Here is a 24816-nt window from a genome sequence, read left to right as displayed (position 1 = left end):
ACTTTGGATTTTATATCAAACCACATCGGCACATACACTTTAATTATAAACTCTACTAAGGTTTTCAGTTCTGCTGAAACATTTGTAACTGAAATGTACAGGCGCAAAACTCGACATGCTGTCGTTAGCCAACGGGAGTGCACTAGCTTTCCTGGTTTTTTCTCTGCTAGGGCAACAGAGCAGTAACCTGATGTTACAGCTTCATAAATTTGCAGTATATATTGTTGATCTGTACTCAGATCTTTTCGAAGCTCTTCTGATATTGCTACTAACTCTACGACATCAACCTTTTTGAAATTGACTACCGGTTTCAGCTCACAGGTTTCGAGATCTTTTCCTATTGGACCAGAAAAGGTTTCAGGACCACTTGTTTGACCGTCTAGCTTTTTTAGAAGATGCCGCAACGGTAACTCATTTGCGTGTAACATGCATATGAACCATTGAAGAGGTCTACCAACATCTTCTTCTATGAGACGTATAACTCCAGTCTTGCAACCTGTGTTAACGGGTGTCCCATCGCAGCCAACTGCCAAAAGAGTTTCAGTGTTGATATCATTCTGTAAAAGATATTCAGCGATGCTGCTCTTAATAGATTTTGCAGAACCACTAGCTGGAGAAACATGGCCGATATATTCAGATCCAGGTTCTTGTATTAAAACTACATGTTCTTCAACAACCGTTGTCCTGTGCTTTTTGTTTCCCTTGATTTGATCTGCTAAAGTTTTATCTTTTCGTCCGTCAAAAAAGAGGGCTTGAAGCTCTTCTGGTTTTCCTTTACATTGTAGTTCCTTTCGTTTTCTCTTTCTCTCTCTTCTTATTTTATTTTTATCTATAACTTTGGAACGATTATTATCAGAAATCATTCCGACATCTTCAAGAACTGCAGAAATAATTTTCGCTGCAGGCCTGTCTCCAATCCCTGCACTATCGCAGGCGAGTGCTGTGGTTGGCAGTTTTATCCTCATCTGTCTGATTACCTTGGTCTCTCTTTTCGTTTTTCTGGAATGGTTCTCTCTGGATCTAGGAGGAGTATATTCTTCATCATTACGCGTTTCATATTCAAATTCTTCGTTCTCACAATCCTCGAACTCAGGCGACTCGAACATAGACTTTGGTGTTTGGAACTGCTGTTCACTTGTAGCAGCTTTCACCACTGTCTTGGATTGCCTATTTTGCTTTCGGAGCAGCTTCTCTGTTACTTTTAAATCAATGCCCCCGATAATCATTTTTCTGACGGTTCGTTGATCAATCAAAAATGGTTGTTCTAAATGTGGCACTTTTCTATCCTTTTCACAGGAGCATGCTTTAAAGGAATGACATTTGCATGTGGCAATGTCAAAGAGAGTTTTCTCGGCGTCTTCCAAAAATTCCTTTACTTTGTTCCTATAGGATTCCGTAGACTTGTTTTTACTTTTCAGGATATTTTTATACTTAGCATGATATGATTTAAGGATGCGCACAATTCTGCAATGAGAAATAGTAGGAATCGAGGACTTCTTCCACAAATCAGCTACCCTCTCAGCAACAACATTGGCAATGTCAGTAAAAGCTGGATCTTTGCCGTGATTTGAAGATTTCACTTGTTCTCTTATAAGGAAGTAAAATTTCATAACTTGACTGTAAGTTGGTAAGACGTTAGGTTTCAGCTCTTCTGGCAAACCAAAAACAAAGCAATCTGTAACTTTTCTAGTTGAATGACAACCGGCCATTGTGACAAAAGTATAACTATAACTAACTAGTTAATGACATTTAAATATCTAAAGAGACTGCTCTTTGATGACCAAACGACATAAAGTAAGCTTATTAGTTGATTGCTTCTGTACTAGACTGAACTAAACGATAACTGTGTTGCATATTATCACACTGACTGTCATGTGGACTGCAGGTGCGAGAGCATTTCATTTAGTAGAAGAAGGGGGGTGAAATAGAAAACTGATAAGGAATTCTCTTTTCATGAAAATATATGTCTGTTTTGAATAAAATCTCCGATTTTAAGGCGCCGGCGCCACCTGAAGATATTGTTCGATTTCAAAAAAATTTTACATGTTTACTGAGCAACCAAATACACAACTTTTCCACACTAGAGCGTAATCTATTTCAAAAATGTAAAAAATCGTGTTTTTAGAAAAAAAAGGTCTGTTTTAGTCAAAATTTCAAATTTTTAAGGCACCGGCGCCACCTGAAGATATTGTTCGATTTCAAAAAAATTTTACATGTTTACTGAGCAACCCAATACACAACTTTCCGCACTAGAGCGTAATCTTTTTCGAAAATGCAAAAAATCGTGTTTTTAGATGAAAAAGGTCTGTTTTAGTCAAAATTTCAAATTTTTAAGGCGCCGGTGCCACCTGAAGATATTGTTCGATTTCAAAAAATTTTACATGGTTATTGAGCAACCCAATACACAACTTTTCCGCCCCCAAGCCTCATCGATTTCGAAAGTTTGTGTAAAAGTGCATTTTCGGCTCACCGTAGCGAGTATATGGTATTTGTTGTAACAGGATTTCGCCGTTTAAGAAAAAATATTGACAAAGTTATTCGAAACAGTAATAATACTCACCAACTATTGACTCGAAACGCAGCGAACAACCAAAAGAACTCCTCATGATGGAACGCAGAACAGATTTATAATGCTCCATACAAATATTGGTTGAATATAAATCAGAAAAAAAAGAGACAGGCTTAACCTTTGATGGCAAATTGAGCTGAAATGATTTACACAAGCGAACTGGACGGAAGATAGGCACACTGGAATAGTTGAGATACATATTAACATCCGTAGGAGATAAATTTAACATTACATTCAAAAACCATTGAACATAATGTATCTCTATATTTCTGGATATTATATTTAGTGACAGAAACACATTTTTCAGTTGAGGGGCATGAAACCCTGTGACGCAATCCCTCGCCTTTTCCATGTTGGTAGGCACATGAGCATCCCATGAAAAATTTTCAATTTTTTTACATTCTTGCAAAACTCTAACAACATTGATAATTGATATGCCACAATTAATGATTGATAATGTAATCAATTGCTTGCACTTCACTATTGCTGACACTAAAACAGATACATTAGTGTGGCATACGTTGTTAAAATTTATCTCAACAATGTTGGTGGTTCGAACTGATTTGAATAAAACAAGCACATGATCTGACTCCACTCTTCGGCATGTATCATACGAAACTGACCTACAAAAAAAGAGGGTAAAATTACAATTCTACATGAATCAAATAATAAAAACTTTACTTGTTATGGGCATAGTAATATAAAAATATTAAATATAAATCTTACAAAAACCAAATTCTTTTGGAGACATAAAAAACAATTACAGTTGGTAGATAAATTTTTTAAAAGATAATGCATTTTGCTAATTTAATCATGTATGAAAGCAAGACATGAAATTATTTCAACAATTTATCCACATATTTTGAAGATGATCAACGCCTAGTATTGATTTTAATTAACACATCCAGAGGAAAAATATATGCACAGCAGCAAATGTATTCACGCACAGGAAAGGGCGTATCCAGCTCAAAATGTAAAGGGGGTGCAGTAGGGTGGGTCGAAAAACACTTTGTTTTCTAATCAATTTCTAATAGAGCGGAAAACTTGCGCATTAGCATCCTAATAATGGAGAAAATAATTTATAATTCTTTTTAAAAATTTGAAATCGAGCAAAAGTCCTCAAGTTGAGAGAAAATTGAAAAAAATAAATAAAAAAAAATCGGCAATTTTAAACTACATATATATTTTTCAAAAAATAATATACTTCATTTCTAATGGTGTAAAAAACCACTTTATAGTTTCTGAAATGTATAGAAAAAAACTTAGGGGGCACATTGTCGATCATTTGAATTTGTGCATTAAAGCCTTAAAATACCATTTTTAAAGTAAAAGAGTTTTATTATTTCAAAAAATTTTAAGCTAATAAAAAGTTATAAAAATATACTATTAAACATCCATTTTAATGTTTTAGATACTTTTTTTTATGCTGAAATCACTCGGGACTCACCATGTGCACGAACGTAATTTCAAATTTTTTCGGGAGGGGGGGGGGGGGGTCAGAGGATGCAAATTCAATGGAAGTTTCAATGAAAAACAGCAAAAATCATGCCTACCCGACTGTAAATACATATTTATTTCTCAAAGCTGTGGTGGGGGGCAATGGACCCCCCTCCCCCAACCCTCTAAATGACGGACCTAATCAGATGGCGGTGGCAGCAAGTCGAGTCCAATTCCACCCTACCCAATCAACCAACATCAAATATTCAATATCAAATATCCAAGCTATGGCAGGGCTTTGACTTTCAATGAAGTTCAAAGTTTTCTATTGCCATATTTGACAACAATGGTAGTGGTATCAGCTTACACTAGAGTCAATTAATAAGTTCAGGATAATCTGCGGCTTGAAAATTAATTGATGAAAGCTTGAAGAATCTAACATGAAGTACTACTGTTAGCTCATTTCAGACTTTCAGTATTCTCCTGTAGCCTAATTCTCGACTACGCTGTGTGTAGTCCAATATAATCACCACATCATATTCTCTGGATGATAAAAGAAGGAGTTTCTATAAATGAAGGGATCAAGGATTTCTTTTAATGTTGTTCAAAAAATATCTTGTTGCTTGTATGACCTTAAGTACAAGCTTCGGACCGTCTTTCACGGTGTAATGCATCTTAATACCAAACCAAACAGGAGCTATAATTTTTCCAGCTATAATTTTCCAGTATTGTATTGCTTGTTGGACTAATTTGGGAAACATGAAGTTCTAACACCCAGTTAGCACAATTAACCATTGGGAATAACTGAGAGATCAGGGATATTTTTAACAGCTAATACTGGATTACTTGTTGAAAATTTTCTGTGTTCTGGGTATGGAAATTTCAACGAAAAAGTGAAATTTCCTTCTACAGAAAAATTACACACAAATCGGGTAGGTGTTGGAGGTGGGAGAGAACTCGACTTATTGTTTCCTACATGTGGTGAGTCCTCCGTCACTTAAACATTATGGAAAAATAAGTAAAGCATTGAAACAGATGTTTAATATTCTTTGAAAGCCAATGTCCTGCCACAACTCGAATATTTGATAACACACTCACCACAGCTTTGAGAAATAAATGTGCTTACATTTGGGTGTGTGTGATTTGGCTGTTTCCAATTGAAATTTCCATTGAATTTGCACCCTTTGACCCCCCTGCTTCCTCGGGAAAATTTGAAATGACGATCTTGCACGTGGAGAGTCCTGAGTTGATTAGTTGTTTCTTTTTTTTTTTTTTTTTTGTCGATACAGTGATTAGATTATGCAACGAGACTTCAAAATTTGACAGTGAGCAGAGTTATACAGTTCGTAAAAAAAATATTTTTTTATTAAAAGCTATATTACAATTTTAACTGACACAGTTACCCTTCAATGTAATTCATACTAAAGAGTTTTTTGTTGAAATATGATGTTTGTACTGCATTTTCTATCATGTTCATATGTGCCCTGAGCTTGTTCACATGTACCCCCTATAGGGTCACATGTGAACATTGAAGACATTTTATAAAAATTGCATAAAGTATAGAGATCATTTTTCCTTAAATCTGAAAAAATCTGACTATTCAATCATGGGGATACTTTTGTTTTGAGAAATCAATAATATTTTTTGTGAACTTTTGAAATGAAAAAAAATGTTCCTTCTTTTCCCTATAGAACTTAATTCATTTACCTACTTTACAGCTCACCAGATGTCGCCTTTAGTGGTTTTAATAAGGCATTTTTAAATTATACTATTATTAAACTGTAACAAAAACGAACTGCACAATTCTAGCTAATCAGCCATAGATAAAACAAGCGGGTATAAGAGAAATGTATGTAAAACATTAAAAGGGATGTTTAACAGTATATTTGTATAGTATTAGGACAGCTTAAGAATTTTTTAAATAATGTAACTTTAAAAATGGTATTTTAAGGCTTTCTGCTCGAATTCAAATGATGGACAATGTGCACCTAAGTTTTTTCTATACATTTCGGTAACTACAAAATATATTTTGTAGTGAAGAAGTTGTTTAGAAATGAAGTAAATTATTTTTTGAAGAAAAATATAAGTCTTTAAAAATTGCCGATTTTTTCTTTTTTTTTCTGAACTTGAGGGCTCTTGCGCGATTTCAAAGTTATTTTATAATTTTTTAAATTATTTTTCTCAATATCAAGATGCTAATGCGCAAGTTTTCCGCTCTACTAGAAATTGATTTGAATAAAAAAGTAATTTTTGACCCACTCTAGGGTGCAGTTCTGTCATTCAAGCAATCAAGAGGGGGTCAATTGTCCCGTCCCCCCTCCCCCAACCAGAAAATGATTAAATAACAAGCCTGTTGGAAACATTGTTTCTGAATTCAAGCTTTATATTCAGAATTTATTAAAGGGAATGTAATAACACAATCATGCAAAAGAAAGAACTTATTTTTTGTGGGGGTGAATTTTTGGAACTGTATTCAGGGCTGCGGATGCGGAAGAAAAAGTGCAGACTCCCGACTCATGGATTATGAAACGTCCGACTCCAACTCCGGCTTTTTTATTTTTATTTTTTTTACAAATCCCCCTTCCTAATGGAAAGGAGGGAGGGGGGGGGAACCCCTAAACAGAGATTGAAATATTAATTCCTTTTTATGAAATTTTTCTGTTGTATTTTATTGTAAACATAAGATGTATACAACGTTGGAAATTCAATCGGAAAATCAAATTATCCAATAGTTGCGATTTCTAAAATGAGATTACTTAAAAATCCTATTTAAAAAAATGAATAGGAATTATTTGCTCCCCTTTAGTGTTTAACTAACAAATGTTGATCCAATCCTGTGCTTTAAATTTTTGAAAGTTGCAACTTGAGGTTTTTTTTTTTTTTGTTTAGTCAAAAAAATTTGTGCTAGGGGGCGGTCCTCCCCCCTCCTGGGTCACACCCATCCGTTGGGTACCACCTCAACTTAATCTCAGAGTTTACAAATAGAGAAATACTTTAATTCTGAAACATTTCCCCAATAATATCCCCCTAAATCTTAAATTTCATCTTAAAAATTTAAACGAAAATATTGCACTATATTGGGGGGAGAGGTCGGGTACATGCACGTCTGGAGCAAATTTGGCCCAAAATGTGGCAGTATACAGCTTTGTACGAATAGTTTTTACCTTAGCTACATTTCTTGGCTCAATTTTTAATTTTAGTTTTATTGGCAGTTTTAGATTTAACCTTAATAAGAAAATTTTAGGATTAACTACAATTATTGAGCGTTGTGTTGTAACCAAGAAATCATGTACTGATTTTATTTTGAACTGTTTAGTGATAACCAAGCTTTCTTAGATAAAGTCTTTAGGTTTAAAAAAAAAATATTTATATTTTATCGGATCTTTTCGATTTGCACTTTGGGGCCAAGCCAACAGTTATTTGAATTTACCAAGCACCCTCAGAAGTTTCCCCGACTTGCTCAAGCGATTCATACATTCCTTTTACTATTATATGACTGAGATTGAGATAAAAAATATATTACTATTTTTATTTGAAAGTGATTACTTAAGAAATGTTAGGCAACAAAACTTTGTTGACAGTTGCTATAACTTAATTAAAGTTAACCCATTAACCGCCGAAACTCGAAATCGTTATTTTTTTTTGGATAAAAATCATAAAAGTTATCATTTTTAACCAATATAATAGTAATATGGTTAAAAAAGAACAAAAATGCACTTACTTTTACAAATATAGGGTGTTGCATTGACACAACGTCAGCAGAAAAGGAGTATTAATGCTAAGTAGTTTTATCAGAAATTCTTCAGCAGTTTCAATGCTTTTTATACACAGGAAATTTTTATAATCTTAGTTATGGTTCTTAACCATGCCGAGCACTTTAGAAGAAACTGAAATTTATATAAAATAAGCACATAAATGCATTTTAGAAAATTTAAATTTTGAGGAAACATCGATTTTTTATAGTTACACATGAAAAGCTTCGCTGCAATCGTGATGAAGTGCAACCTTACACACATTGCAGAGATAAATAGTTTGGCTGTGGCAATTCTTGCAGTGTAGTCTTTTATTGTCTGTCGACCTTACGATAAAATGTCCCCCAGATACAGGCATTAGTAAGCTGAATTTGCTTGGCCGTCCTGTAGCTGGACTTAGGGACGCCATTTTGAATCCGTATGTGTTGGACGCTCAATGTATTGCTCCGACTTCATTTTACCACAAAGCCGGAAATAATCCAACTAGAGAGCTGGTTATTTTTTCCTCTTAAAGTGCTTAATTAGAGCTTTAATTTGAGTGTTCATATGCCTAGCTCAATTAACCAATTCAAGTTCTAGATTTTTGCTAATTTATCAATACGAAAATGACATAGTAGTGTCGCTTCATAAGCATTGGAGCATCAAAGAAGCCATATAATCGTCTCTTTTCAGCAAATCATCAAACGAATTGCATTAAAGGGAGCCTGAACTGTAGCTTTTTGAAGATACGAAGAATTACTGGACAACCCAAGGGAAATCGGGAAACATCTTACATCAAAAAGAAATGTTGTCAACTTTGGTAAACGATTGCGCCATCACTGATTTCATCTCAAGATGCATTTCTCCTTTCAGTGATTCCCGATCATCGCCTTCAACGCTCTTGGACCCTCACGGAGTAAAGGAGTAAAAATTATATATATTTTCATTTATTAAACTTGTTTCTCCGTTAAAAACTCAGCGTTTGGTTTTGAACTTCAATTTAAATATCTTTAGAACGCCATATTGTTGGCGATACTGTTGCTTTATAATAAGTCTAGAGTGATTTAGCTCTCGGTATTTCAAACGCCAATTTCTGAACTAGTTACATTGTTAAAATATTTTACTTGGCATAGTTATTACTTTTAATACCACGTGACCAGTGCTAAGTGTTATGACTAATTTTCGCTGCCATTTTATTTTACAACAATATTTCAAAAAACAATAATAATAAATAACTGTTAATTGATATTAGGCTTAACCAGTAAATAACACAATTTATACTCGATTTATAATAACTAGTGCTAATAATGGATGAAAATAATCGCGTCAAAACTCCTCTTGATCCAGGGCAAGTTATTTCAGATATTGAATCAGTACCTCAATCTTTGGGAAAAGTGAATGGCAAAGCTAAAATTATGAATACTCCAACAAAGAGGTATAATCTTAGAAATACTAGCTTTTCGTCAATTACTTCATCGGACCAAGTGATAGAGGTCCTGGAATCACAGAATGCTAACGATTTGATTGGTCCATTTTCAGAATACTTTCACAAAGATTGCCGTCCTACTGAGAATTATCTGTCGCCCGATAGTCCTAACGACGATTTAATCCAGTTTCTAAGAGAATTAATAACTGGAAAAGACCGGAGAAATAGGTTTTTTATGAGCCAAGAGCTACAGAAAACATCCCTCTTAGTTGTTGAATTAATAGAAAAAAGGCTTCATGAACAAGAAAAGTCTCGAGTAGGATTGAATGATAATATCGAACCTCTGTTGAACTCTCCAGTTTCAGTGCAAACAGAACCAGAAGGGAATCAAGATCCAAGATCATTCCCACGTTCTAAAACTGATTTCCCTATACTTGAACACACTAATGTGCATTCTAATCTGAATCACGATATTACAGTCCCGATGCAAAAGCCAAGCTACGCACAGGTAACTCACGTAGAAGAACACACACTGCTATTATATCCTGCGAGTACGAAACAAAACCCACGATCTACTGATTTGAGAAATACTTTAGAATCCAGCTACAACCCCTCAAAAGATGGAATTTCTATCAATCGAGTCAGGTTTATTGGTAAAGGAGGACTTGCCATTGATGTTCCGTCGATTCGTGATTTGAATTTTCTAAAGCAAAAAATCGTGGAACATCCAAAACTTTCTCAAGAAATTACAGTACGTATTCCATCAAAACGCAAACCTAAAATAATCATTTATGATTTGTCCAAAGATTCTGAATGGCAGGAAATTGCCTTAGCCTTTTCGCGTACTTATGGTCTAGAAACGGAAGATGATTTTCAATTCTCATTTAAACTTAGTGGAAAAAGAAATAGGGAGAATTGGGTCTTAGAAGTCACTCCTCAAGCATTTAATATTATAATGTCATCTCCAAAAATCAACATTTCGTGGAGAGTTCATTCTTTAAAAGAATTTATTGGAATAAAACGTTGTTACAAGTGCCAAGGTTATGGCCATATTGCCTCAAAATGCTTTTTAGAGGGCATATACTGTGGATTTTGCTCAGAATCCCATAATGTAAACGATTGTGATTCACACAACGCTAGCTGTATTAACTGCCATATTTATAATAAGAGGAACAAAACTAATAACAATATTGAACACCCACCTTCTTCCACTGATTGCCCTTGTTACCAAAGGGCTGTTGTTCTCTATCGTAAAAATATTTGCTATGTCTAGTGAGATATCAAATTGTTCCTCTAACCCTTTGACTTTTAGAGATTTTACATCATTTTCTCATGTTCCTTCAACGCTTCTTAACACTACAACTCAAACATCAATTAAATTGGTTCAAATCAATTTACAAAGAGCATATGCACCTACTTCCAATTTAACTATGTTCGCAAATGAAGAAAAAATTCATATTTTTCTGGTCCAAGAGCCATATTTGCACAATTCAAAAATTTCGGGTATCCCATTATCTTGGGGAAGTATTCTTTCCAATAGTGGCAGGGCAGCGATTGTCTTTGCAACTAATCAAATTACTCCGTATGTAACATTTGTTTCTTACGATTTTGTTTCAGCAAAAATTTCACTAAATAACTCTACTATAATTTTAATTTCCGCTTATTGCTCTCCTTTGGAACCTCTTGAAGAACTTCTGATTGAACTTGATGATTTCTTGACTTCAACTTCTCCAACACCTTTAATTCTTTCAGGTGACTTTAATGCTAGATCAAGATCTTGGGGGTATCCACATAACGAATCAAGAGGTGAATTATTATTAGATTTCATAGCAACCCATAACTTGGACATATTCAACAATAGAAATTTTCCTCCGACTTTTGAGACTCCACATGGAAAAGGTTGGCCTGATTTAACGTTCGGAAGAAACTTTCGCCTCCCTATCTTATGGTCAATAAGTCAAGAAGTTTCTCTAAGTGATCATAAATATATAATAGTTGAAATCCAAGCTGCTTTTTCAAAATCTCGCTTCATTAGGTATAAAACTTCATACAACACAACTAAATTTAGAAGATGCTTAAAACAAAAAATACCACCAATAATTCCAATCTTACCAACAATTCAGAATACCACTGAACTTGATAGTTACGTATCTACTTTAGTACAAATAATACAAGAATGTGCAAATGACTCTTTTAAAAAGAAATATTTTACAATCGCAAGTCCAGCAACATGGTGGCACGAAGGCCTTTCTCAACTAAAAAATCAAACTAGAGCAGCAAGAAGAAGATTTCAACACTGCAATGACCCAAATATGCTCATTTACTATAAAAATATTTATAAAAAAATATTAGCAAAATATAAAAAAGAAATCCGTCTTTCCAAAAGAAAATCTTGGCAAAATTTCTGCACAAACAGCAATAAATCTTTTGGGAAACCATACGAAATAGCTTTCGGCAAATATTTTACTCCTGTTCAGATGCAAGAAAGATTCCCTCAATATGAGACAGAAAACTCTTTTCTTCAAGATCTTTTAAATCATTTTTATCCAGCCTCTCAAGATTCTTCAGCTATCCCAATAAATAATCATAGAAATATTTCACATGGATTATCAACTCCCTTCACAATACAAGAAATTGATTATGCATTTAAAATTATTCCCAAAAAGAAAGCGCCGGGTAAAGATGGACTTGACGGAATTATTTGGACTACCTTTCATGAGACTTTTCCATATTTTATTAGCAATTTATTTAACACCTGTTATAATCTAGGTCATTTTCCAACTTTATTCAAAGAAGGCGTACTCATTTTGTTCCTTAAAGATGGAAAAGACCCAAAAGAATTATCTTCTTTTCGCCCTATTATACTATTACCCACTATCTCGAAAGTCTTGGAGAAAGTCATGCTTTTTCGGCTCCAAAGTTATTTAACCCTTAACGGATATCATCATCCAGATCAGTATGGTTTTGTACCAAGAAGATCCACTGAACATGCTTTAGCTAATTTTTACTCTAACATTCAAAATGGTATTCGTTCCGGGGAATTAATGGTTGCAATATCAGTTGATATTGTATCAGCATTCGACAACCTGCCCTGGGCCAAAATTTTATTCTATCTGCTTCAAACTAACTGTGAATCATCAATTTATAATCTTTTTTCTAGCTTTCTCTCAAATAGGTTCATTTTCATAAATTCCACAAATGGTTTTCTTAAAATTCCACAAACAAAAGGTTGTCCACAGGGTTCTTGTAGCGGTCCTGAGCTATGGAATTTAGTGGCAGCCTCGCTGTTATCAGCTCCATGGCCGGAACACACTAAGGTGCAAGCCTTCGCTGATGACTTTCTCCTTTTAGTCTACGGACGCACTAGGGAACTTCTTCAAGCTAATGCCAATTTTTCTCTCAAAATCTTCCATAATTGGCTCCTAGAACATAATCTCAAAGCTTCCGAAAGCAAAACTATGGCTCTTCCTTTTAAAGTTCCTCGCAATCTGGTTCGTCCCCCCATTTTACATCTGGGTGACAAGTTTATTAAACGAACAAAAGTTTTAAAGTATCTTGGCCTACATTTTAATCAATATCTAACGTGGAATGCCCACATAGATTGGATTAAGCACAAAACTTTCTATAAGCAAAGCTGTCTGCAACGCCTAGCAGGTAGAAACTGGGGGATTCGAATGGCAGAAAGAAGACTGATTTACACTCAAATTTTTGAAAGTACAATACTTTATGCAGCAGGATTGTGGGGTAGATGTTTACCAGTTAAATTAGAAAAGCAATTACTAACTCTTCAACGCAGGGCACTTCTCACTATAACCGGAGCATACAGAACTTGCTCGCACACCGCTTTGCAAACCTTGACTGGTATTCCTCCAATAGAACTAACAGTAAGGGAAAAAGTATGGATTTGGAAAATGGGAATAGAATCAGCAAAGATTATTCTAGATGGAACTACTTATTCACCTTCAGATTTTGAAACTCCTGCACCTAAATGGTTTTCCAATTCACATTTACAAATCAAAGAATATCCAATCTCAATAAATTCCAATTCTACAAATCTTTCTTTTCATCGCTTATACACAGATGGTTCTCGCACTTCCACCGGTACAGCATCAGCATATGCTTATTTTGAGGGCGAAACTCTTTCATCGTCTTGGAGTATCCGACTTCATCCCGATAATAGTATTTTTCAAGCTGAATTATTTGCTATTCATCAAGCATTAAAGTTCTCGGATTCACTTAACGCTGATTCCATTCAAATTTTTTCGGATAGTCAGTCTTCTCTCTTAGCAATTAAAAATCCTCTTCAACGGAATAAATCAGTATCTGATATTCAACAGTCATTATTAGGTAATTCTTCTGTCTCAATTCATTGGGTAAAAGGGCATTCTGGGGACGTCGGCAACGATCTGGCTGATCGCTTAGCAAGAACTGCAGCTGACGACCCGCAGTTTCCTTCTTCATCTATTCTTCTTCCAAAATCTTCACTAATTTCATACATTAAAAAACAAACATTAGATGACTGGCAATTTAGGTGGAATGAAGCGGATACTGGACGTAGAGTCTTCGAATTCTTCCCCACCGTTCGTTTTTCTCCCCGCATTAAAAGTAGGTTTGAGACAATTTTCTTTTCTGGCCATGGACCATTCCCACAATATCTTCACAGATTTAACCTTTCTGATTCTGCTAATTGCTCTTGCGGCGAATTAGGTTCTCCGGAACATTACATTTTTTTCTGTCCACTAACATCGCATTTGCATATCAGACGTAATCATAGTCTTTCATAGTAGGGGGGCATACTACATTCCGTGGGAAATTTCGTGAGGAAATTGTGAGACCAATTCTATTATGTTCCTTATGGCCTGTGTAACTATGCCTCACCGGGTGTTTTGCTTGAATTTGTGTCAGACGGCCTGTATGACGTCATCAATCCAAGATGGCGGCTGTAACGAGTTTTTGCAGTTATGACTCAATTTTTGGGTATTTTGTGATAATTTTCTGGTGAATTTGCTTGACTAATATTCTATTACTTTTCTTATTATAAGTTGAAAGTAAAATACTTAATTTATTTGTTTGTTAACTCATTTAAAAAAAAAATTCTAAAGTCTTCATTTTTGAGTTTGGCATTCAGAATAAGCTAGTTTAAAAGTACCTCGGCTTAGTTTTTGCAATTAAAAAATACTGTTAATTTTCAGGATAAAATCATTAAACATTAGTACAATCGAACCTCGTTAATTCAGACACGCTTATAACGAATTACTGCTAAAGCGAACTATATTTGCGATCTCCGTCCTACTGTACTTACACTTAAACTATTTTTTTCAAATAAAACGAGCTACAGTAGAGACAAATTCACTTTTCAAGTCCATTTGAGTTCGTTTTAACAAGCTTCAACTGTATAATCGTTTAACAGAATTCCTTATAACCTGTATAATTACGCCTTAGGAGCTTTTCTTGCATTTTTTAGAATGCTCGTTTCATTTCATCAACGTAGCTTACGTTCATGCAGAAACTGGTACATGTAACTAAACATATTTTAGGGGAAAATTTATCAACAGGGATTGATATTGGATATTGGATTATAAAAACCAGTTTTAAAACTTGCCCTGTCAAACAAAAACTTGTACAGGTCTTGACGACAATTTGGCTGAGTTATACAGTGAATCTGTAGTGTCAAAAATTCTTGCAGGAAAGTGTGTTAAACGGGCTACAGAAGCATTCTACATTAAGGGTTGCACTATTTTAATTTTACCTCGATGCTTTTTATATACACAATGAAGAAATGAAATTTCAATGCAAAGAAGGGTGCAAAAATTGCTTTTAAGAAAAAAAGTATGATGAAACAAAAGAACTTTCCTCGAATATAGTGCAGTATTACTAGATTCTAAAATACATGAAAAAATTAAATATTTGAAGACACAGAATCAATAGGAAGACCAACATTTAAACTTGCTTTGTTATACATGCATATGATGGATACAATGTTACTTTTATACGGTCTGTTAGATCAGGAAATTGGGAATTACACATTTCTTCATTCGAAGGTTCCGTTCCCCATTTCTTTGCTTTGAATTTAACAAATTATGCAAGTGTGATATCATGGTACTTGACTAATATGAAGCGTCTTAAAGTAAAGCAACAAAATCTTCGGAATGAATTCATGGAAGGCAATTGGGCTGTTAAAAAGTCTTTTGTACCGTTTTGTGCTTTAGAGTCAGACGAAGCTTTGGAGCAAGAGAAAAAGAGTATGAAAGTAATTGGTGGAATAGTAAATACATAACTCAATAGGAAAAAAAAATAGTTTAGCGTTAAAGAGTAAACATTATCATTTGACAGGTTCAAGAGGAAAGCGACTATACATGAAGATGTGCAATGTATATATAGTGCCATCAGAGTATCAACAAGCCCTATAATATATGAAGGAAGTGAACTTATTAACACAACAAAGTCTGAACATAATGAAGCCATACAAACAGATGTATTTAAGGCAATTAAAACTAATTGAGAATTAAAACTGAAAACACGAATTTCTGGGCCACAATGAGAAAAGAAAAGCTAAATCTATGTAAAAATAGCACGAAGAAAGTTGCAACAAATATAGCTGACACTGTTCTACAGTTAAAAGCCGATCATTATTTAAACTTCTGCTAGTTGTATCAAGGAGTCGAGCAGATATTGATTTAAAAACATTATATGAATTTTAGGCTGTTCCACAGTCTACGTTTAATCTGGATGGGTAGATAAAATTGTCATAAAACAAATCAAAGTTAATGAAGGTTTTAGAAGAATGTGGCTTAGAAAAAGTAGACAGCAGCATCGAAGATTCTTTGCCGAACCCCATGAAAGACTTAAGCATATCGAAGCAAATGAACACAGAATCATACAATGTTGCTGTTCTTAATGGAATGGCGCAGCTACAATCACAGAAGAAAAAAAGCAAGTGAAAACATGTAATGATTTAGCTGCAGAATTTAATAATAAAATCAAGGAAATTCTTTTAAATTATGATGAAACACACTTTGTGTTTGACACATACATTGAAACTCGCTAAAATCTGCCAATCTGCCATGTGGAAAAAAGAAGTACATTAACAGCCACTGAGTTCAAAATAACCTATTGTACTAATATTAAAAACGTACACATGAAGACCCTACTTTCTCATGTAAAAACAAAGGATAACTTAACAGCTTATCAGGTAAATAAAGCATTAATATACGCACGCAGCATTGAAAAAAAAACCTAATCGTAAGCTGGAGAAATGAAGCTAAATCATCATTAAAAGTTGATGTGACTGTACTGCAAAGCAGTCATTGAAAGGCGGGTGTTAAAATAGTACTGGACTATCTTCATGCTTCTAAGAGAAAGAGCAACCAGTACTCATATACTATATTCGCCTGACACCGATGTATTTTTGCTAGCATTGTTCTGGTTAAAATCATTTCACTGTCCATGCACATCTTTGACTGGGGTAGGTAGCAACCGAAGAATGACCAGCATTATGATCGCATTAGGACTAGATAAAACAAGAGGAATGTTATGACTCTATGCTCTGTTAGGAAGTAATATAACAAGCTCACTTGCTTAGAAGGGAAAACCTTCTTTTTGGAAAATTTATAAGATGGCTGACAAAGATACTCTCGACGCTCTGACTCATCTGGGGGTCAACTGAAGAATTCGTTACAAATGATAAAATTGTTATTGAAAGAAGGCTTTATTTGTTTTGTATATTTGCCGCTGACAAAGATTTCTGATATTGGAGAATTTCTTTGGTTCATGTTTTCCAAGCAGGAGACTCAAAATGAAAATTTGCCTCCTGCAAGAGCATCTTTGTCCCCTTACATTTTAAGAGCGCATTATCAGGTATTGGAACGGCATCTTGCTGATCTCAGCAGCACCCGAATTTAACATCACCGTCAGACTTCGGATGGGAAGAGAAAGACAACTTCTATGTTTCAGTTATGTGTACACTTTTTTGTGCTTCTGAGTCCATTTTTAAACTGGTTCGATGCAGCTGCGTAAAGGGAAAATGCATTGTTTCATGTAAATACAAATCTCAAAATATTTCACGCACTGAACTTTGTGTCTGAAGATAATGAGGACTTATGTGAAAATCATAGCCAACAAAGCGATATTGATAACGCTTCAGATGAAGATCTTTAAGTAAAAACTGTTTACCTTTAAATCTATATTTTGAATCAAAATCAGAGTTTAAATAATGAAATCAATCATTCATTACTTGAGTACATAAATAAAATTATCATTATATCTAATATTAAGTAACGGAAGTTGTAATTTGTTTCTGCATTGAAAAAAAAATGCGTCTTATAACCCCGAAACGCGTGTATGCAAATTATTTTGCAGTTTTTTTGGAATAATAAATTTGATTTTATCGACAAGCTTTCCAAAATATTTTTTAACTGTTATTGGTTACTAAAAATTTGCATTTAAAAAAAAGAAAGAAAAAAAAACTAAATGAATAACTTATTTTAAATTGGCAATTAGTTTTCAAATTTGAAATATAATAGTATTAAAATATTAAATATGTAAGATAAGTTGAAAAAACATCATAATATGCCCCTAAAATCAGTTAAAATTGGAAGATTTTCATCAATATCTAGTGCAGCCGCCATCTTGGATTAATGATGTCACACAGGCCATCTGACACAAGTTCAAGCAAAACACCCGGTGAGGCATAGTTATATAGGTCATAAGGAATGTATTAGAATTGGTCTTACAATTTCCTCACGAAATTTCCCACGGAGGGTCTTTTTCCTTAAGTATGCAACTGGACTATCACTCAATAAAAACATATTAATTGCCTGTTCACAACATCATATCCGCATCAAACTTAACTCAATTTTCAGTCTATTGTCTAATGAAGGCTTCATGTTTCAAGGCGTTGATTAATACACATATTTTTTCTTTCTTCAATAGTTAATACCGTTTAAATTCAGAGTTTTTTCTACACTTTAACACGTTATCATCTGTAACGCAACAACTCTCTAATGCTGTTTATGTTTAATTTATCATTGTAAAGCTTTTATGCATTGGTTTTGTCTACTTTATTACATATAATAATGTTAAATTACCAAAATTTTTGTCAAAAGCAAATCAAAATTGTAACAGATAACAATGTATTTTTCCTGTATTTTTATGTAATTAAATAAAGTTCCTCAGAGACCCACTTGCTCAGATTTATCTGAGCATTTAAAACCGATAAACCAAGTAATTGGTAGGTGCGGGTGGTCTCTGAGGGTGTCAAGTGTCAAGTGTAGCTGGACTTTTCTTTTTCATGTCACTATTATAAGGGGTCTGTAAAAGATGAAGTGCAACCTCTCGCCTAAAATCCAATAGTGACTTTCTATTTTCTTCTTTCGATAGTCTTGAAAGTTTCCAAGCATTGGTTAATGCAACACCAATATAATTGGAGAATATTGGCCACCACCATTTTTTCCCTCGGACTCTAATTCTGTAATTTGAAACTAAATTGTCACACAAATAAACACCCCCCCCCCTCAATTTTCATGTTTTATTGCTCAATTATACAAGGTTGAGGAACAGAAATCTTCTTCTTCTGGTGTCTGGAATAGCGAGAAACGTTTTTGACAGGCTCAATTTTACCATAGGTTGAACCCAGAGTCACAACAGCATTGTCATTCCATCGTTTTTGCTGGGCATACAAATTTGTTTGTTCTACAAGATGCGATAAAACATCGGAATCAAAAAAAAAGATTAAAAATATCAACACTAGCTTTACCTTCTAGAGTGTGTCTTACAGCTTCAATGGGGACCTGTTCTTCATTTTTTGGTTGATACTTATCAATTGGTTCCTGTTTTGTCCACCGCCAATCTTCTGTTTTTCGTTTTTTAGTTTTTTTATTACGGGATTTGGAACAATTGAACTTTTTTTTATCTGGACTTCAACTTCGCCTGCAGTATCGCCCGGTAAAACTTCATTATCATTATTTAAAATGTCGTCATTGCCTTCTTCTTCATCACTAGCTTCTGTTATTTCTGGTGGTACAACAACAATATCATATATATTTCTTCATTTTCATTATCATCGTCATCTGAATTTTGTTCGAAAATCTGTTCCAATGCTTCTTTCAAAGTTAGATATCTTGTTCTGGGCATTTCGAAAGGCAGAGACCAAAAAAAAAGCTTCTACAGTCAAGACGTGCAGAATAAAAATGAAATATAGTTCTACCCTAAAGCAATTGAGACAGACAGTCAATCTACCCCTTTTTCGCTGACGTTGCGTCAACGCAACGCCAGTTTTTACTTCCCCCTCCTCCCCAGCAGAAGCAGTTTCTTTGAGGAATAATCTGATAAAAAGTGACCTTGATTAAAGTATTTCATATCTAAACCAAAACTTTTTTTTATTTTTATTTTTTCTGACAGAAAACTGGATCACAAATTTAGTCAAAAAAAACCATGTGAGAGCAACAATTTTTATCATACATAAAAAAAGAAAATTAAAACAATTTTTTTATTTAACATATTTCTACTAATATTCTTAAATTCAAATTAGCAATCGACAAAAAAATTGGATTTCTAGTTTAGTTTCTATGGATATTTATTATAACCATTGCGTCAATGCAACACCAGCGGGTAATGGGTTAAAAAATAAGCTAACTAGGAGATGGCGCAGGTAGTTGTTACAGAAAGCTCAATAAACTATCAAGCCAGCTGGTTGCCACAACAACAAGCATTTTCTTATTAGAAGCATGTAATCAAACTAATAGGTAGTCAGTTTTTTTAAAAATGCAAGGAGAATCAGTGAAAATTAAAGAAATTAAAAACCCGGAGTCCGAGTTGGCATGTTTTCAAACAACTCCGACCGTTTTACCTCAAAATCAGTCCGACTCCAATTTGTCGCCATGTAAATTTGGCGACCAAAAGATTGGCGATATATTGCGAAGTGTCCGACAAATTATAACACCACTTGAATTGACATCGAAATTTAACAATGATTTAACCCCCCCCCCCAAAAAAAGGGACAAAAGACCCCCTTAGAAACATCCAAATGCAACCAAATGAGAAGGTGCACAACTAGGTCGCACTGGGAGTCTATGTACCATATTTCAACTTTCTTGGACATACCGTTTTTGAGTTATGCGAGATACATACACACATACGCACAAACATACGTACATACGGACGTTGCGAGAAAATTCGTGGTAATTAACTCGGGGGTCGTCAAAATGGATATTTCAGGTGTCTGTAGGTTCTTAGGCATACACTGGTGTGCAAAAATTAAGGACGAAGTCGAAAAATTAGCATATCAGCTGAACGAAGAGGCAGAGCGGACAGAAAGACCAATCAGGAGATTAAGTAAGGTGATGTACAGTAGCACATGCGCAGAAATGCAGGCAGACGTAATGGGGGAGTGTCTGGGTAGTATAAAGCATGTTGTCGGTGTAAGATCAGTATTTCTGGCAAAGAGATTGCACGCCGTATAGCAGTTAAAATCACATCGAGTTGCTGCCTCAGCGAGAAATGGTGAATAATCAATCTGTTAGACGACATCTGGATGCTTTTACCCGAGGTCGAATCATTGGGAAGTTGGAGGAGGGCCGCAGTGTGACAAGTGTGGCTGCAGAGTTCGGAATTGCTCACAGCATCGTTTCACGACATTGGAGACAATTTCAAACTACAGGAACAGCCCTGTAGTGGTCGTCCACGAGGAACCACACCCGCAGATGACCGGTATATTGTCTTACAGGCAAAAAGAAACAGGTGGCAGACAGCGGGAGAAATCACTAGACACACGACAAAGGCGACTGGACGACCCATATCACGTTTTACCGTGGCCAGAAGACTGCATGGTGGTGGTCTGTTTGCACGATGCCCTATACGGTGTGTACCTCTAACGCCTGCCCATCGGAGACGGCGTTCTCTGTGGTGCCGGGAACACCGGAATTGAAGAGACAATGAATGGGGACGAGTACTCTTTACAGATGAGAGCAGATTCAGTTTGAGTAGCGATTCTCATCGCATACTCATCTGGAGAGAGCGGGGAAGCCGCAATCATCCCTCGAACATCATTGAAAGGGACAGGTATGGAGGTCGCGGTGTTCTCGTTTGGGGAGGCATCATGCTTCGTAGTCGTACAGACCTTCACATCTTCGACGCAGGTTCAGTCAACAGGACCCGTTATTGTAACGAGATTCTTCTTCCATATGTGCGTCTTTTTAGAGGCGTTATGGGTCCGCAGTTCCTTTTCATGGACGACAATGCACCATGTCATCGCACAGTAGCTGCCGAACAGCTTTTAGAGTGAGGATATTGAACGTATGGATTGGCCGGCACGATCTCCGGATCTCAATCCCATCGAGCATGTATGGGATTTTCTAGGTAGACGCTTGGCAGCTCGTACCTTACCACCAGTAACGATTCGAGAGCTTCGAATGGCGCTGCAAGACGAATGGGCAGCAATGCCTGAACAACTCATTGACACCCTCATTCTCAGCATGGGCAGACGCTGTGAAACCTGTCTAGCAGTCGGAGGAGATCATATCCCTTACTAAAGACCGGATGTTTCTTGCTGGACATCCATCACAGGGATGTTTCGGCCTTCAGTCGTATTGCGCTCCATGCTACTTTTTCAATAAAGCTTCTTTTTATCCCTCTGATTTCTCTTTTAGTAAGTGTTGCTTACATTACCAGGGTTGCCACTCAATTTTGGAAAAAAAATTCCCTGTGTTTTCCCTGTATGAAAATAAAACATTACAAACGAGCAAGCACCGATTATTTGGAAAAGAACATTAATATCTTGATAATTTCACCACAGGGTAAAAAAACGAAACACAAATTTCTAAATAAATAAGGAAAAATAAGTAAGAATTCATAATAACTGAAATAATAGCATGGTGGTTGAATATATTCAACTTTTTATTCAAAAAAAAAAAAAAAAACTTCTCTTAGCCATTGACCTAAAAGTGTATAAGTGACCCAGAACAATGATTATTGACGACTAATTTCATACACTCTAAATTATCATGAAATTCAAGATTCTATTTTTATGATAAATATTTTAATATTTACTTTAAAAAAAACTTTCAAGCAAAATTACCATTTTTTATTTTACTTTATTTCTGAACTTTATGAATATTCTCATTATAATTATTACTATTTATTTAATTTTTGGTAGTTTATATATTTGAGAATTGATTTTTGTAACTTTAATTTAAGAAGGAAAAAAAATTCCCTGTATTTTCCAGGTTTTTGAGGAAATTTTCGAAATTCCCTGGATTTTCCGTTTTTTTTGTTGATTTTTGAATTCTCTGTGTTTTCTCTGTTTCTTCAGGTTTCCCTGTGGCATGGCAACCCTGATTACACATGTCCTTACATATTGGGGATCTTACGGTATTAAATGTGTTGATTTGGAAAGCTTTTGTACAAAGCTATATTGAAAAAACCATCTCGTCCTTAATTTTTGCACACCAGTGTATATCCACGTGTAGTCGGGTCGAAAAAAAACTACACATTCATTCGGGGATGAGAAAAATGGAAATTAAGGCCGATTTTTGACTGAAATTTTTTTTACAATACTTCCTTTTTTGTAAAAGGAAGTAAAAATAATAAAAACTCTCCTGGTATTTGTCACATTTTTTTTTTTTTTGAAATTATGAAGAGAAACAGTGATTTAAGTGGAGAAAACCAAACTGCAAAATTGGATAACCTGTAACAGGGGAGGTGAAAAAGTAGGACGTAACAGGGGACGTGAGGTCTCGGAGACAGCTCTATTTAAAAAATTCCTAAAAATTGTGCAATTAAGAAAGATACACTCCTGTAATTTCCCTCAGATGTTCTTTGAACTTTTATTAGCACGGGGGGAAAATATTTTTGAATTTTGAATCAAAATATACCTTTGCCGGGGAAAGTTTGCTAGAGTCATAAGATTTTTTGAGGAAATCATATGCTGCAGTAAATAACTAACTACTTGTAATAAAAATGAATCTATTATTTATTAACCCATTTTCGGCCAAAGGTGCGTATATGCACCATTTCAGTAAAGAATTTTTAATAAACGCTGTTTCGTATATTTTTTACAAATATAATTTTTATACCATTTTAAAAGGTTTTGAAGGCATCTATAAAATAATAGTAATTCATTTGAAGCAAGCACTTTCTTTAGAGAAAATTTCAAAATATGCTTGTTTTTTACCTTGAAACGTGGACTGTAAAATTTGACTTTTTGAAATTGTATAATTAATCCACTTGAGATTAATCACACGTTCTTATAATGGGTTAAAGTTGTAAATTCTATCGATAAAATAAAAATAAAAATAATGTCTTAAAAAACTTATAAATTGTTATTCAAATTTAATGGTGCGTAAACGCACCATTGGCCAAATGCATGAACAATGAGCAAAAAATTGAAAACCTAGTTTTTATGCATGGAATTGTACATTTTCTTTCTTTTTTTGTACATTTTTTTTCTTTTCCCTAGAACATCATTGTGTAACGTTTGTGAACATTTCAAACAACTCTCAACCTCAGCTAGAATATTTTGCATCTCTTCCGCATAACGCAAGTCGGAAAAATATAGGGAGATTAGGGATGGATGGGACACTGGGATGGATGGGACTCCTTCAATTATTCTTAAAATAAACATGGTTTTCAATTTCTGACTCTTCCACTAAGTGGAGCAAACCATAAAACAATGTTTGTTGCTATAAATCATTTTAGTTGCAGAGTTCTATGAATGTATACCAGAAAAAAGCTATTTTACAACACCAAAAGTAAATAACTACTTTGTTTTCAAGGTAAGTTTTCAATCTTATTTATTGATGTTAACATAATTCTTTTTGCTGTTTTATACACCTAATAATACAGCTTTTATAAAGTAATAGTTAAGTTAAACCTAAAAGTAGCATGCTTCTAGTAACAAGCTATTTTACTGAAATGTTGTGTAAAGGGAGGGATGGGACAGTATGATTTAGGGAGGGATCGGACATGTCCCATCCCTCCCTTTTAATATCTGCAGCTAAATAATTATACTGATTGTCCAAATTTTTTAATATTTTATTTTTGGCATACTATCTTGTTTTGTAATTGAATTGCAGAATAAAAAGCCATTGAAGTTATCAACTTGATGTATACCAATTGTATCAACTTCTATGATTTTTTTCGAAACTAATTTCTTTACATTGAAAGTTTACAGCAGTATGACTAAGTTTTCCTTACTCCTGTAATATTTATCAATGTAATTATTACTTTTATGTACTATATAATATACTTTCAATCAATTGGTTAGCTGTACTTCTTTGTAAGAGGTATAACAGTGGTTTCATTACAGGTTGTTTTCTCATGAAGCACATTATGTGAAGAAAAACATATTGTTTACGAAAATGTAGTATGTTTTTGTAAAATGAAATTTTATATTGGAAAATAACATCCAGTTACTCAAATATAAACCATAAAATAGGTAACCTTTTTAATGACTCGTGTTAAAGTTTCAGACTAATTAATTTTGTTTTTCTGATTAGACATTTTAAAACATTAATAAATAAAAATAATTGATAAATGTATTTTATGAATTGAATCGGGCCCTGATAATAGAACTCTAAGAATTTCAATTATGTTGGAAGAGTTGAAAGCAAGGATAATATACAAATACAAATGTGACGACCAGCAACAGGCACTGGGCC

At 34.6% G+C, this 24816-nt stretch overlaps 1 protein-coding gene across 3 annotated transcripts in view; it reads right to left on the bottom strand.

The window, feature by feature from the left end:
* LOC129225842 (uncharacterized) overlaps positions 1–24816 on the bottom strand; it is a 93079-nt gene that overhangs the window by 63343 nt on the left and 4920 nt on the right. For 2 of the 3 annotated variants that reach the window (XM_054860361.1, XM_054860363.1), the window contains exon 2: positions 2561–3192. In XM_054860361.1, the coding sequence (XP_054716336.1) occupies positions 2561–3192 (632 nt within the window). Of the gene's footprint in view, positions 1–2560; positions 3193–7727; positions 8014–24816 lie in introns of those variants that run through there. The other variant, XM_054860364.1, reaches the window with a different exon arrangement.

The sequence above is a fragment of the Uloborus diversus genome, chromosome 7, assembly GCF_026930045.1.
Source record: "Uloborus diversus isolate 005 chromosome 7, Udiv.v.3.1, whole genome shotgun sequence".
NCBI lineage: Eukaryota > Metazoa > Arthropoda > Arachnida > Araneae > Uloboridae > Uloborus > Uloborus diversus.
This window is presented reverse-complemented; position numbering and strand designations above follow the sequence as displayed.